The sequence below is a fragment of the Microcaecilia unicolor genome, chromosome 11, assembly GCF_901765095.1.
Source record: "Microcaecilia unicolor chromosome 11, aMicUni1.1, whole genome shotgun sequence".
NCBI classification, from domain to species: Eukaryota; Metazoa; Chordata; class Amphibia; order Gymnophiona; family Siphonopidae; genus Microcaecilia; species Microcaecilia unicolor.
The window spans coordinates 112376560-112393676 of record NC_044041.1 but is presented as its reverse complement, the minus strand read 5'-3'; the positions used below and the strand labels follow the sequence as shown (position 1 = coordinate 112393676).

Here is a 17117-nt window from a genome sequence, read left to right as displayed (position 1 = left end):
AATGAACGTAGGCGTGTGTTGATAAAATCCATCCCCTGATATTTAGAGTTATTTAACTGTCCAGACATGGCTGCTGACTGGTTAAATAGCATATTGGCGCCTAACTGCAATTATTCAGATGGAGATAACCGGATATCTCCCGCTAAATAGTTAGCAGCTACCCGCTAACCGGCTATATCACACAACATAGCCTGTTAGACACAAATATTCAGTGCTTAAGTGGCTATGTTCAGCTGTTAAAATAGGCCGCATATAGAAGGCCTGTCTTTAACCGCTAAAAAGTTAACTGAATATCAGCTTAACTGGTTAACTTTTTGGCAGTTAAAAAACCCAGGATAGTCAATGCTTGTCACCAAAAACGGCCCGGCATTGAATATCCTAGGTTAATGCTGGCAGCGAACAGTAAAAGCACTGTTTGGCGCTGGCTGAATATCGGGCCCCCTGTTTATAACTGTGTGTATTCTGCACGCAGATGCCAAGCATCTCTGTGAGACATGCTCACCAACCGATTTTCTGATAGATCTGGAAGAACGTGTACATAAATTTTAAACCTGGTCCAAAATAAGGCATTGTGGGGTCCTTTTACTAAGCCGCATAGGCGCCTACATGCATCCAACGTGCGTCAATTTGGAACTACCGCCCGGCTACCGCGTGCCCTGGGCAGTAAAAAATTCCATTTTTTACGCGCGTTGGAGAATATTTTTATTTTCCGGCGAGCGGCACTAACTGGTTAGTGCTGCTGAAAATAATCGGTTTGCGCTGAACTGAAAACCGGCTATTTTGGAGGCATTCCAGGGGCGGAGTCAGCACTTGGCTGGTTAAGTGCCAATATAAAGCACTTAACCGGCCAGGATAACTGCATAAATAGGACCACATAAAAGTCAGTCCTATCTGTATGTGGTAACCCATAGCTGGTTGAGTGTGACTATCGCACTTATCTGGCTATGTGTTAGCTTGATCCAGAAACCTGGAAATTCAATGCCGGAGCCTGGACATAGCCAGGCACTGAATTTCCGGCTTTAACACTGGTGGCGGTCAGCAAAAGGCTGCTCGTTGAATATCAGGCCCTTACTCCTCGATATTTAAAACCTTTTAACCGGCCAGGAATGGCTCTTGGCCGGTTAAATAGCACTTAACTGGCTATCCAGCGATATTCAGCGGGGGAACTGATGGTTATCTCCCGCTGATTATTACTGGTTAGCGCTTAGCAAATAACCAGTTTTATCACGCGATATAACCAGCTGTCCGCTATTGTTCAGCACATCGCCGGCTAAGTTTGACGGCCAAATTAGGAATATCTTTGGCTGATTTAAACTTAACCAGCCAGTGCTGAATATCAGCTTGGCCTGTTAAATGTAAACCAGCCAAAAAACACCCAGATATTCAATGCCAGTCACCGGAAATGGACCGACATTGAATATCTGGGCTGACCGCGGTCTTAATATCGAGCCCTTAATGTGCAACTTGCATGGTACGAAAATGGAAGAGGGTGTTCACATGGATGTGACATGAGTGTCTCCTACAATTGCATGCACATGTTATAGAATAGTGTCACATACATGCCGTAGTGCAGCATTTACGCCTACCATAGACATGGTGAAAGTGGTTGTACGTAAATGTTCGGGTGTAAAACGCCAACTTACGTTAGTATTCTATAGCAGAATCTAGGTGCCCAGATCCAATTATAGAGTTTGCACCTAACAGCCAGTATTTTGTTGCCCATTATAAAATTGACCCCAATTGCCCTCATTCTATATATTGTGCCAAACGTTAGGCACCAATTTGGTGCATAACCTCTGCACTACAGCAGAAGTTATGCACCACAACAGGGGTGAAACAGCGGGTATGCACATAAGTGCACATAAGCCTTATTCTAGGGGTGGGCAAACTCAGTCCTCGAGGGCCGCATGGGATTTACATGTATTGCCTCCACTGTATGCATATTCATTGAGAAAATCCTGAAAACCTGGCTGGGTTGCAGACCTCAAGGCCTGAGGTTGTCCACATCTGCCCTATTCTATACCTTAGCACCATACTAGCACCTGCGTTTGCAACCACCCCATGCAGAGCCCCCGAGCACGTGAAACAATGCGCTTATGGGCTCTGAATGCAACTAGCATGCAAATGCATGCAAAACAGGGCTCTTACCACAGGTAGCATGCGAATACATGCTAAATGTATTCTTCCCCATTGATCAGCGAGCAGAGCACCAAAGTCCACGGCAAACCCTATGCCAGCTTGGAGCTGGCGTTAGAGTTTGCAGACAATTGGGGAGGAATGGTGAGCCCTGTCCGGCATGCATTTGCATGCTAGTAGGCCCCCATCCCCCCAATGCAGCAGCCCCCCCCCCCCCACAGGAGCAGGAACCTCGAGCCAGCGACACTCCAGTCCCCCCGATCCCCCTGACACAAGTTCAGGGGGGTTGGAGATCTGGTGGGTCTCCAGCCCCCTAACCCCCCCTAGCATCCCCACCAAAAAAGCCCTGTTGGCATAGTAGCCCGCCCATTCCACACCTGTGCTCAAGCCCGCTTTTCTACGATATGCCTTAGAAGTTACATGCATTACCTTAGACAGTTGTGTGTATAAATTCTAATAATGCCAATTAGTGTCAATTGTTTGTTCTTTGGCAATTATCAGCACTGATTGACTTGTAAGGCTAATTAAGTTGTGCATGCAATACAGAATACAATCAGAATTGCGCTCACAATTCTAGTCGCCATATACAGAATCTGGGGGATGGCGCCTAAGTTTTGGCACTCTGTTATAGGATTAGGGGGTATATGATTATAGGATTAGGGGGTATATGATTATAAAAAAAACAGAAAAGCGGAATAAGGTCAAAAAGGTTTATTGGAACAATACCCGACGTGGCCACGTTTCGCCCTCAGGCTGCGTCAGGGGTAAAACTAAAAACAAAACAAAATTCAATAAGACCATACATACAAATAATATAACATTCTGCTTCCAAAACCAATGTGAAATATACTATGTTAGAAACATATATAGATCATTACCATACATTTAAATGCATATCATGAAAACATGTACAAATCACATATACAATTCTAAAATCACATATATAGTTCCAAAATCTTATATATATTGTAACAACCTTTAATAATTAAGATAAATGAGATTAAGAAGTATATTTATAAAAACCAATAAAATGTCCATCGATATGACATATCAATGAAGAGGGGGAGATAGAAAATTCATCATACATACCTATCAAAGGTGTATATAAATATATTATACACACTTATGGTAAAACTAAAAATTGCTCAAAAACCAAGTTCTAAAATGAGAAAAGCATGAATTAAAAAACTATACATATACATATTAAATATCGCATTTTTAAAATACTAATAGGTCTAAAAGCAACTCTACAATAAATTTAAAAATCCAAAAATTCATATAGACCAATCACATATAAATGGTAACCTCAATATAGCCTATATGCCTCAATGTTACTCTTAGCTCTAATAGTATATTTAATACACAATTGATGTGCTTCCATCTTTAAAAATTATAATAATCAACCCTCATCATATATTGATTGGATATGCGCTAAATAGGTATTTGAAACCCAAACAGACTTTAAGTTCTAGAACATTCTCCAAACACAGACAAACAATCATGTAAAAAAGGATTAAATATCCCAACAAGACCTATATATTTCGCAATATTAATGTTTATAATATATAAATAACTTAAAAAGACGTCTAGAGTCGGAGTGCTACCCAGAATAGGATTCATAAATCTAAAAAAGGTTTAAAAGACACAAATACTACATCATCTACCGCTACGACATGTACACTGAGCAAATATAAACTTTATATTTGCTCAGTGTACATGTCGTAGCGGTAGATGACGTTGGAGTAGGAGGAAGGTAATGATTGGGTAGTATTTGTGTCTTTTAAAGTATTTTTAGAGCACTGTTTGGAACAGTGCGGGGCTTTCGATCATCTGGGCACAAGTGTGTTCCAAGCCTCATTCTGGAGCCACTAGAGATATCAAACTACAGTCCCACGGGAATCCCGCTGCAATTTCTTCCATCCTCGTGGAACTCCCACGGGTTCTGCGGGATTCCTGTAAACCCCATTCCCATGCAGCTCTCTAGTCGATAGTGGACGTAAATGAATGCGCCTAAATGTGGCATCCATGTGCGTAGAACTGATGTCACTTGGTGGCATGCCCGTTGCCTTCCCAGGTGAACGCCCCCTTGCAGTTATGCAGTAGCAGAATGAGGTTTGGAATGTTTTTTTTCTCATTTCTTTGGTGTTTTTAAATTTTTATCTTGCCTTTATCAAATAATATTATAGTGGTTTTTTTTAAAGTTAAGTGTGTGTGGGGGGGGGAGCAGCTTGAGGGGGCAAGGCAGGGCAAGAAGGGGGTGGAGAGGACATATATCCTTAAAAAACTCATGGTGTGCCTTGACAATTTTAGCACCTTATCAGCAGTAGCGTAGCTACAGGGGGAAGACGGGGGCAAGCCTAGCTACAGGGGGGCGACGGGGGCCTGCCCCCCCCCTAAATTGGCTCTGGGGTTCCCGGTTTGGCTAGCGGGGGTCCCCAACCCCCGCCAGCTAAAGCATTTGTCCCACGCTCAGTTTCACTAAAACAAGTGTGCACAGTGACTGAAAATAGGACAGGGTGCCAGGCGATGTGAGACCAGCGTGAGACAAACGCTTTAGTTGGGGGGGGGGGGGTTGGGGACCCCCGTCAGCCAAGGTACGTTCGCAGTGGTGGTGGTGATGGTGGGGAACAGTGGCGGGAGGTGAAAGCGGCAGCAGGAGTATGGTGGCAGGGAGGCAGTAGCGGCCGCAGGAGGGGGGAGTGGTGGCGGGAGGGCAGCGACGGAGGCGGGCCAAAATGTGCTCCCCCACCTTGGGCTCTGGCCCCACCTCCCGTCGAGGTCTGGCTATGCCTTTCTGTCAGTGTGTATTAAGATGAAAAAGGTTGAAAATCTCTGAATTAGGGGTACATGCATGTCAGTGCTAATATTCTATAATGTACATGCACTTGGTGCAAATCCTGACGCCTAAATGTGTCACGGATCGGGTGTATTCTACAACAACATGCATGACCCACCCATTCCACACCCATTCCATGACCCGCTGGAGGGGGGCAGGGGAGAGAGGGCAATCGCTGGGTATGGGTGGCTGGAGGGGGGGCAGGGGAGAGAGGACAATCGCTGGGTATGGGTGGTTGAAGGGGGGGCAGGAGAGAGAGGACAGTCGCTGGGTATGGGTGGCTGGAGGGGGGCGGTGGAGAGAGGACAATCGCTGGCATGGGTGGCTGGCGGGGGGGCAGGGGAGAGGGCAATCTCTGGGTATGGGTGGCTGGAGGGGGGGCAGGGGAGAGAGGGCAATTGCTGGGTATGAGTGGCTGGAGGGGGGGCAGGGGAGAGAGGACAATCGCTGGGTATGGGTGGCTGGAGGGGGGGCAGGGGAGAGAGGACAATCACTGGGTATGGGTGGCTGGAGGGGGGCAGGAGAAGAGAAGAGAATCGCTGGGGAGGGGAGGGGAGGTTTGCTGGACATGGGTGGATGGAGGAGAGAGAAGGGAGAGAAGAAATGCTGGACATGGATGGAGGGGAGGGAAGAGTGAGGAAGGAGATGAGATGAGGGAAAAGGAAGAGAGGAGAAAAACTGCACATAGATGAAGAAAATAGGCAGAAGCTGGATCCACTGGACAGTCAAGTCTGCGGAGGACCCAGCTTTTACTTACGGATGTAGGGCAAGAAATGAAGAAGAAAGGCGGAAAGTAAAGAAATAAATGGAAAGGAAGCCCTGGAAACGGAGTTAAGAGGACAGATAGCAGCAGAATCGGATACTGGGCCAGAATGATCAGAAAAACAAAGTCACCAGACAACAAAGGTAGAGAAATCATTTTATTTTCATTATAGTGTTTGGAATATGTCCACTTTGAGAATCAGGTGCTCAACATTAAAAGTTTATATTTATTTACTTATTTATGGCATTTTATCCCACATTAAACATGAATTAGATTGGAACCTGGGGTCATTTAATTTTTTTTCCTGGAGTAATGCATTGCCCCCCCCCCCCCCAGGCTCTCTCCCCGGCTATAGCCAGCTCTGCAATTTGGGGGGGGGGGCCAGACCTCAGGTTTAAGTTTTCAAATCAAAAGTTGCCTTACCTCAGCCAGGTCACAGTAGCTAGACATATGTCATAAAGGCGTATGCTGGTGCTTCAGTTCCTCCCTGGGTCTCCTTAACTCTGGCCCTGCCTTTTATACTTCCTGGTCCCTGTACTTTTGGCTCTACCCCTCCCATCTCACTTCCTCCTTGGGTGGGACTAGTGGTTTTAAGGTGGCTCAGACTACCTGAGGGACTATTCTTAAGGAAGAGGGGCAGTATTCTATAACCTCCTCACATACCCACCCCCTCAGCTCAACCCTGCCATATCAGGGTCCACCTCCTGAGAAAAAAAAGTCAGTATTAGCACATTTTCAACCTGCTTGTTTCACCCTATAGCTAATGGGCTGGAGGCTAAGGATCCAGTGCATGATATGTGCATTTGAGTCTTTATGTTGAGCCATCCACTGAAGGGGTTGATGGTCAGTGACCAGCAGAAAGTGTCGTCCCAACAAATATTGGAACATTTCAAGGTCCCACTTGACAGCTACAGCTTCCTTCTCAATCACCACATAATTTTTCTCTCTCGGGAATAGCTTCTAGCTAATGTATGCCCCTCTCTGCCCCCCTCTGCAGTTCCACCATCTCTACCTCCTCCTTCCCTTCCCCTGGTCCAACATTTCTCATCCCTCCCGAGGTCAACATCTCCCCCTTTCTCCTCTCTGTCCCTGGATCTGGCTTTCTCCCCTTGCATTTACCTAAAAGTCCCTTTTTGCCACTGACTGGAACCTTTTCTCTGCTTCGGCCTGCCCCTTTCTGATATAACTTCCTGCTTCCACAAAGGTGGGCCATGGAAGGGAGGATCCAGTCAGTGGCAGACAGCCAGGGCCCTGTACGAAGAAGGAACCTTTGAGGTAAATGCAAGGGGAGAGAGCCAGATCCAGAGACAGAGAGAAAAAGGGGGAGACGTTCACCTCAGGAGGGAGGAAAGATGTTGGACCTGGGAAAAGGAGGGATGGAGCAGAGATGGTGGAACTGTGGATGGGTGCAGAGATGGTGCATAGAGGGGAGGGAGAAAGAATGAGAGGGAGAGATGTTGAATCAAGGGGGGAAGGAAAGAAAGATGTTGGATCTGGGGAGGAATGTGGGACCCAGGGGTGGAGGGCCTAGGACCCTCTTATTGCCCGGGGGCCCAGATCTATGTCAGTCTGCCCCTGCCTTGAAAGATAATTCTACATGTAGCCGCCTGGTTTAAGGCAGCAAGAGAGCATGTAAATGGTGGCATTCTAGTCATTTACCCTTGTAAGTGGGTACTTAGACGTATAAATGAGCTCTTACAGATTGCCAATTAGCGGAAGGGTGCCTACTTTGCCAGTGAGTGTACTCTTTGTACTGCTATGGATTTACAGCCTGCTTCACTGACACAGACTACTCAATAATTACCGTGGATTCTTTTTGATTCAGTAAATGAGACCTTTATTAGAGGTGCTAAAATCTACAATGATTAAGATATATATACACAATGATTAGCTATATAACTAAAAAGAAACAATACCTATATCTATAAACAATCATTACATCACTGGTCTCTACATCTAAGCAATGCTAAGAGTTCTTAGACCAGGAAAAGAAGCAATACATATACTTTACATACAACATCACTGGTCAGGAATTTCAGGCTCTTATCTCATCAGCCGGGGGGCCCGTTGCAGCAAAAGCTTGAAGCCTCCTTATGACCAGGAACAAGTCTTTTCTGCACGATGTGTCCACCCACAGATGAGCTTCAAATCTCTGCTGCAATAAGTCCCCCTTTTTATTAAGCTAAAGCTTATTTTCAGAGACAAGGAAAATTACAAAATGCTTGAGAATAGGTAAACAAGCCATACTGTGGGAATGTGGTCACATGTTTCCAAGTCCAGGTGGCCAGTCTGAACCTCGAAAACAAGCACCATCCTCCTCTTCTCATACCAAATTAATTAGAGCTGTGTCTTATCTTCTGCATTTCAACTTATTTTCACACAATCGAAGTTAAACAATCATTTTTAAACAGAATTACTCCTAATCAACAATACAGACCCCAATGCACTTGTTAGTCAAGGCTAGGGTTGCCATATGTCCGGATTTACCCGGACATATCCTCTTTTTGAGGACATGTTCGTGCGTCCGGACAGGTTTTGCCAGTCCGCCCGTTTGTCCAGATTTCTGGACAAACGGGCAGACGGGCGGGTGGCGGGCCTATCGTAGACTCCCATCTACTGCCCTGGTGGTCTAGTGACCTCTTCGGGGCAGGAAAGAGCCCCCTCTTTCCTGCTCGGAGCGCTGCCTTGCCCTGCATTCTGTTGCTGTGACGGTCTCGGGATTCAAAATGGCCACTGAGAGTTGAAGCGGCCTCGCGAGACTTCAACTCTCGGTGGCCATTTTGAATCCCGAGACCGTCACAGCAACAGGATGCAGGGCAAGGACAGAGCTTCGGGCAGGAAAGAGAGGGCTCTTTCCTGCCCTGAATAGGTCACTAGACCATCAGGGCAGTAGATAGTAAGTAAGGGGAGTGGAGGTGACGGGGGGGGAGGGGAGGTGACGAGGGGGCAGGGGAGGGGAATATGTGATAGGGGTGGGGCATGGGTGGAGCGAGAGGCGGGGCGTGGGTGGGGCAGGGGGCAGGACATGTGTCCTCTTTTTCAGAGGACAAAATATGGTAACCCTAGTCAAGGCAGATAGAGTTGAAAAGCAATCTCTAAAATCTTTTTTATTACACTCATGGATGGAGTTTGGGAGGAGTATAGATGAAGTGCTCGTGTATGCATGTAAATTAATTAATACTATAATTGACATGAGTTCAGGCACACATGTAGGCACAGCCATTGAAGCCAGCTATAAGGCCCAGATGTACGCATGCTCTCTGCCACTTGCATTAGTAGGTGCCTACATTTCTTTGTAGAACAGTTTTAAATGAGGTACCATAATCAGCACCTGTAGTAAGTGCCCTCTCATGGAGTTAACCCCAAAATAGGAAAAGCCCTTTCATCCATCTGGCCCTATCTGTGCTTTTTAAAGTGTGTTCTGTGTTAGAGACAAGTGTGTGTTCAGATAGAAAGTACAAAGAAGGTTTGTCAGCCAGGATATACCACTTGATAAAATAAAACCAACATGGCTAGCTAGAACAATATTTCTGTAAGATGAAGGGGTATTCTATGATGTTACTGAGAATCCCTCCTCCACTAGGTGAAGGTACAATTCCCGTATAGATAATATAGATTCCTTGTATTTTATTTACATATTTGTCAATAGGTTTATAAAGCTATTTTGAAAATACCGATAGTTGATCAGTTGTCTCTACCCAAATACGTTGTTGTTGACTCATGAGTCAAGATGGATGTGCCCCTGAGTGATCCATTCATTCTCTCTGGTTGTGTGGGATGTATTAGTTTGAATGAAAACTGTTGACATTGTACATGGGTGGATGATGCTTTGTACTCAAATGTGTCCATACTTTCAGTTTTCTGAATGTGTTTTCATATGTACCAGTGATTGTGATTTTACAGAGCTGGCAAGTTATCCAGTTCCAAGGGGGAGACTTTTTTTCCAGTGTGAGATTCATAGTCTCTGATTCTATCCATTGAAATCAGGTCTACAGGATCCAGAATACATCAGGGTAGGGTTGTCAGAAATCCACTACTGGCTTAAAAATCCCTTCTAGAACTGGGTAACTTGGAAGCACTAGATGTTGTGTGCTTGCACATCCTCATTGTGTGAGTATGATTGATTTTTCCTGTGGGTTGTTTGTTGTGTGTACACAGTGCCTCACTCTGTCTTTCCTCCATTTCTTCACAGCCCAGCTGGCCTGAAGATTAACTGCTTGCTTTTGTACACTAATTTCAGTTCCTGCATCTCTACTTTTTTACCAGGTGATAATGCTGGACACGAGCACGTATGGTATAAACCCCTGGTCTGGTTCTGGATCCTGCTTGGACTGGCCTACTTTGCTTCCATTCTTACTATGATTGGCAATTGGTTACGTGTTCTCTCGCGGAAGACGAGAGCTGAGGTAGGGTTGACTTCCTTGGAATATAGTATGATCCTTAGTTCACCCTACACTACTACCAAGGCACAGAACAGCCACATTGTGTAGGTTAGGTCTTCCATTTCTCTGTTACTGGGCTTCTCTTAACTGGATTCTGGTATCCCAGAATGAGGGGGTCAATTATATATCAAGATCCCCCCAAAAACAGGAGGAATGGCAGAACATGCTCTCTCAATGTATCTGCCATGACATGGGTACAGATAAGAGTAAATAGAACATGACCAGCAGAGTCAATGACCTTGTTTCTTCCATTACTCAAGTATGCTAAGTCCAGTAGGTATGTTAGATTACAGAGCAGGATGAAGTCTTAGCTTCATAGCTTACATCTGCTTTGTTTCCTTCTGTACAGATGGGTGGTCTGACTGCACAAGCAGCCAACTGGACAGCCAGCATGACAGCTGAAATGAGATTACCCACTCGGGGGCTAGGGATAAATTTCCCTGATAAGCTGCAAAAGATTGGAACCTTAAAGGGAAAGTCCTCACAGATCAACCAGGATCAGGAAGCAAAATCACAGGAAGAGGACTATGATGAGGCAGAACAAGACAAAGACCTGGACATGCTCAGCTACCTTGAGGAAAAGCTGCAGTCCCCAGTTGAGCCAAAATGTCCTTCTCCAGACACCCTGAAAAGCAGGCGGGTGGAAGAGATAAATCGCCTTAACAGCACCATTGGACAGCAGCCCATTGACTACTTTGGTGAGAACTTGGCTTTCATTGATGAGTCCTCAGACACCCAGAGTGAGAGCAACCTGAAGTTCCGAAATAAGAGGAAGAGAAGGCAGCGCACCCGCAAGGTCCCACAGGAAGCCAACGGGCAGGTTGGGGTTCGGGTGGACCTCTTGAGCAGAACCAGAGATAAGGGCGAGAATGTATAGGCCCTGTGTTGGGTGGTTTTCTTCTCTTTTTGCCAGGAAAGGAGCAGATATCCAGTGGGAGTCATTCTGCACTGGATTCTTCTGCAGTTCATGTCAAAGAGTTAGCCTTGATCCCAGAATCCCTTGCACTGATCCTGAAAAGTCTGGCCCGTTCTTTTGTTTTGACATATTGAGTTCTGGCTGACTGATGTATGACCTGATAAACTCTGCCTTCTGCTTTTGCTCATAGGTCCCTTCCCTGCAGTCTGGGTTTTGCCTGAGATTTTCCCACACAGGAAATAAAATGTCAAAAGGAGTGAAACAAACAGTTATGCAATGTGCAAACAAAGCTAGACAAGGCCTTTGGAGCTTTGTAGAACTAGGACAAAAAGGCATAATGCCAGAAGAACTTTCTAATGTACTGTCTCACTGGGGATTGGGTGTCCAGAGCAGTTGTGCCTCATATTTACAGAACAACGGAGGTTGTTCTAATTTGATGAGGCACTTGTGTTATGCCTCTTCTGAAACAATACCAAAATCACTGCTGTGTTTACAGGCCTGGTGTGAGGTCACCAGTTAACTTGGAGCCAGAGCTGTTTGATGGGGAAGGAGATAGTGGTGCTTCATTAGTCTAAAGAAGTCCCAATGCTAGAATCCATTCACTCATTCAGAACATTTCAGAACCCCTTAGTAACCACCTGTAGAGTCCAATCATCTCTTGCTGGCCCGTTAGCCCGGATTTGGTCAGGCAAGAAGTTTTAGACACATTCCAACACACAGAACTCATTTTTGCAAGAATGCCAAACTTCCAGTTTTAATTTTCATGATTGACCTCCATCAGTACATGCTAATTTGCTTTTTCTCTGTTTGATAGGTTTTTACTAATAGCTGTCACTCACCCAGTCCAATAAGATGCCCAACTACAGCACTGATGGTTATTATTAATTTTCCCATGTGCTAAAGGGAGTGGAATTGCACACTTATAGCACAAAGAATGCCATCTTCGAGTTAGCTGTCCCCAATATGCTGTCGCCATTAAATATTTTTGCATTCTCAGCATTCATAGCTATCTGTCAGTCACATTCTCTGCAGATGAGCTGTTCCACCATGTCATAGCAGTGGGCCACCTGACCGAGAATGGCACGAAGCAGAGCAAAATTCCAGAGCTTTCTGGAAAAATCTAGAAGTCTACTATGTGCATGGATAGGGCTTTTCTTGCTTCAGTGCCCTTATGGCTTCTCTGTTTCCTTTTTGACATATTGTAGCAAGTCTGTGACTGTCATTTAAGTGTTGGCGTTTCTCCTAACTTCAGTCAGAAAATGGTACGATTTTATCTTCTAGGGAATCATTTTTTTAACTGCACGCATGTGTACAAAGCAGGATTATAGTACAGTTTTCTCTGTGTGGACTTGGCTGGATTTTTTAAGTGAAAGTAGGTGTGCACTTCTGTTTTAAAAATTACCCCAGAGAAACAACGTGTTTACATTTATCCCTATGCTTGGCGTGCACACATTTTCATGGTTAGTTTATGCTCATGCACTAAAATTTTTCAGTACTGCATGTAACTGAAAACCCCATTTCATTCCCTGAAATGCCACTGCTTAGTTTGGGTAAACTTATGGGCATAGGAGCTGTATGTGCATAAGATTAACTGCACATCAGATAGGCAATTTAATAACTACTATCACTGAAAGGAAAGCAAGACTTTAGCCATGGAAATGCTTTTGAAAAATCCCTTCTTAGTTACCTAGGGGCAGATGCTCAAAACTCCAGCGCTGTTCAGTACAGCACAGGAAAAATACCTCCACAACAGCGCTGCAACACAACTCCCTAATAGTCAGTGCTAATGACATGCAAATTTAGGCACCATGTCAGAGCTGAGCATTAGGGAGCTGTTTCAAGTTCTGTAGGAGAATTGTGCCTGGGCATGCACTCAAGAGCTGTGGATGTGGTTACTGAGGATGGATAGGCCATATGGCCCTTATCTGCCATCATTTTATAGTAACATAGTAAATGGCGGCAGATAAAGACCTGTACGGTCCATCCAGTCTGCCCAACAAGATAAACTCATTTTACATGGCATGTGATACTTTATACCCGAGTTTAATTTGTCCTTGCCATTCTCAGGGTACAGACCGTAGAAGTCTGCCCAGCACTGTTCTTGTACTAAGTTCTGAAGCTAACTTCGAAACCCCTTAAAATTTACACTCCAGCTCATCCATATCTATTCAGTCACGATTAGGGCACAGACCATAGAAGTCTGCCCAATACTGGTTTTGCTTCCCAACTACCGGTGTTGCCACCCAATCTCCGCTAAGATTCTGTGGATCCATTCCTTCTAAACAGGATTCCTTTGTGTTTATCCCACGCATGTTTGAATTCCATTACCGTTTTCATTTCTACCACCTCCCGCGGGAGGGCCTTCCACATATCCACCACCCTCTCTGTGAAAAAATACTTCCTGACATTACTCTTGAGTCTGCTCCCCTTCAACCTCAATTCATGTCTTCTAGTTCTACCGCCTTCCCGTCTCCGAAAAAGGTTTGATTGCAGATTAACACCTTTCAAATATTTGAACGTCTGTATCATGTCACCCCTGTTTCTTCTTTCCTCCAAGGTATACATGTTCAAGTCGGCAAGTCTCTCCTCGTACAGTTTGCAACGCAAATCCCATACCATTTTTGTAGCTTTTCTTTGAACCGCTTCCAGTCTTTTTACATCTTTAGCAAGATACAGCCTCCAAAACTGAACACAATACTCCAAGTGGGGCCTCACTAACGACTTGTAGAGGTGCATCAACACCTCCTTTCTTCTGTTGGTTATGCCCCTCTCTATGCAGCCTAGCATCCTTCTGGTCACGGCCGTTGCCTTGTCGCATTGTTTCTTCACCTTTAGATCCTCAGACACCAACACCCCAAGGTCTCTCTCCTGAGTCGAGCTTACTAATCTCTCCCCTTCTATCCAGTATCTCTCTTTTGGGTTTCTGCACCCCAAGTGAATCATTCTACACTTCTTGGAATTAAATTTTAACTGCCAGACCCTCAACCATTCTTCTAACGTTCGGAGATCCCTTCTCATCGTTTCTGCTCCCTCCAGGGTATCCACTCTATTGGCTATTTTCATGTCTTCCGCAAAAAGGCAAATCTTTCCTTCCAACCCTTCAGCAATATCTCCCACAAATATATTAAACAGAATAGGCCCCAGCACTGACCCCTGAGGAACTCCACTGCTCACCTTCCTTTCCTCCGAGCAGATTCCATTTACCACCACTCTCTGTCACCTGTCGGTCAACCAATTTCCTATCCAGTTCACCACTTTTGGTCCTAAGTTCAACCTTTCAGCTTATTCATGAGTCTTCTGTGAAGGACCATATCAAAGGCTTTGCTGAAATCCAAGTAGATTACATCTAGCGCACATCCTTCATCCAGTTCTTTGGTCACCCAGTCAAAGAAGTCAATAAGATTCATTTGGCAGGATTTTCCTTTGGTAAAGCCATGTTGCCTCAGGTCCTGTAACCCACTGGCTTCTAGAAAGTTAACTATCCTTTCTTTCAACAGTGACTCCATTATTTTTCCTACCACCGACGTGAGACGTACCGGTCTGTAGTTTCCCACTACTTCCCTGTCTCCACTTTAGTGAAGGGGGACCACATCCGCTCGTCTCCAATCTCGCGGTACCTCTCCCATCTCTAAAGATCTATTAAATAAATCTTTAAGTCCCGCCAGGACCTCCCTGAGCTCCCTCAGTATACTGGGATGTATCCCATCCGGCCCCATAGCTTTGTCCACCTTCAGATTCTCAAGCTGTTTATAAAATCTTCCATAAAGGGCGCAGTATCCACCCATTCCCAGATGTTCCCTCAGCAACCAACTGCAGTCCTTCTCTAGGATTTTCCTCCGTGAACACCGAAGAGAAATAATTGTTTAGCACGTTCACTTTATCAATCACTCTCCACATAGCCATTCTCATTATCTTTCAGTCTCGCAATTCCATTCCTATCTTTTCTCCTTTCTGAAAAAGGTCCTGTCACCTCTCTTTACATCCTTAGCCATTTTTTCTTCCACTCGTGCTTTCACTAGCCATATTTCCCTCTTCGCTTCTTTGAGTTTAATCCAATAATCTTTTCTGCGATCCTCTCATTGTGTTCTTTTGTATTTCTTGAACAAAGCCTCTTTTGCTCTTATTTTTTCAGCTACTTGTTTGGAGAACCATATAGGCTTCCTGATTCTCTTGTTTTTGTTTACTTTCCTGCACAAGTACATAAGTACATAAGTACATAAGTAGTGCCATACTGGGAAAGACCAAAGGTCCATCTAGCCCAGCATCCTGTCACCGACAGTGGCCAATCCAGGTCAAGGGCACCTGGCACGCTCCCCAAACGTAAAAACATTCCAGACAAGTTATACCTAAAAATGCGGAATTTTTCCAAGTCCATTTAATAGCGGTCTATGGACTTGTCCTTTAGGAATCTATCTAACCCCTTTTTAAACTCCGTCAAGCTAACCGCCCGTACCACGTTCTCCGGCAACGAATTCCAGAGTCTAATTACACGTTGGGTGAAGAAAAATTTTCTCCGATTCGTTTTAAATTTACCACACTGTAGCTTCAACTCATGCCCTCTAGTCCTAGTATTTTTGGATAGCGTGAACAGTCGCTTCACATCCACCCGATCCATTCCACTCATTATTTTATACACTTCTATCATATCTCCCCTCAGCCGTCTCTTCTCCAAGCTAAAAAGCCCTAGCCTTCTCAGCCTCTCTTCATAGGAAAGTCGTCCCATCCCCACTATCATTTTCGTCGCCCTTCGCTGTACCTTTTCCAATTCTACTATATCTTTTTTGAGATACGGAGACCAGTACTGAACACAATACTCCAGGTGCGGTCGCACCATGGAGCGATACAACGGCATTATAACATCCGCACACCTGGACTCCATACCCTTCTTAATAACACCCAACATTCTATTCGCTTTCCTAGCCGCAGCAGCACACTGAGCAGAAGGTTTCAGCGTATCATCGACGACGACACCCAGATCCCTTTCTTGATCCGTAACTCCTAACGCGGAACCTTGCAAGACGTAGCTATAATTCGGGTTCCTCTTACCCACATGCATCACTTTGCACTTGTCAACATTGAACTTCATCTGCCACTTGCACGCCCAATCTCCCAGTCTCGCAAGGTCCTCCTGTAATCGTTCACATTCCTCCTGCGACTTGACGACCCTGAATAATTTTGTGTCATCGGCGAATTTAATTACCTCACTAGTTATTCCCATCTCTAGGTCATTTATAAATACATTAAAAAGCAACGGACCCAGCACAGACCCCTGCGGGACCCCACTAACTACCCTCCTCCACTGAGAATACTGGCCACGCAATCCTACTCTCTGCTTCCTATCTTTCAACCAGTTCTTAATCCATAATAATACCCTACCTCCGATTCCATGACTCTGCAATTTCTTCAGGAGTCTTTCGTGCGGCACTTTGTCAAACGCCTTCTGAAAATCCAGATATACAATATCAACCGGCTCCCCATTGTCCACATGTTTGCTTACCCCCTCAAAAAAATGCATTAGATTGGTGAGGCAAGACTTCCCTTCACTAAATCCGTGCTGACTTTGTCTCATCAGTCCATGTTTTTGTATATGCTCTGCAATTTTATTCTTAATAATAGCCTCCACCATCTTGCCCGGCACTGACGTCAGACTCACCGGTCTATAATTTCCCGGATCTCCTCTGGAACCCTTCTTAAAAATCGGAGTAACATTGGCTACCCTCCAGTCTTCCGGTACTACACTCGATTTTAGGGACAGATTGCATATTTCTAACAGTAGCTCTGCAAGTTCATTTTTTAGTTCTATTAATACTCTGGGATGAATACCATCAGGTCCCGGTGATTTACTACTCTTCAGCTTGCTGAACTGACCCATTACATCCTCCAAGGTTACAGAGAATTCGTTTAGTTTCTCCGACTCCCCCGCTTCAAATATTCTTTCCGGCACCGGTGTCCCCCCCAAATCCTCCTCGGTGAAGACCGAAGCAAAGAATTCATTTAATTTCTCCGCTACGGCTTTGTCCTCCC

General features: G+C 45.1%; 1 protein-coding gene across 1 annotated transcript in view; it reads left to right on the top strand.

Annotated features, from left to right (window-relative positions):
- Nucleotides 1–11054, top strand: part of KCNK4 (potassium two pore domain channel subfamily K member 4) — a 44456-nt gene extending 33402 nt beyond the window's left edge. The window contains exons 5-6 of the mRNA XM_030219955.1: nucleotides 10002–10141; nucleotides 10527–11054. Of these exons, the coding sequence (XP_030075815.1) occupies nucleotides 10002–10141; nucleotides 10527–11054 (668 nt within the window). The remainder of the gene's footprint in view (nucleotides 1–10001; nucleotides 10142–10526) is intronic.
- The last annotated feature ends 6063 nt before the right edge of the window (nucleotides 11055–17117 follow it).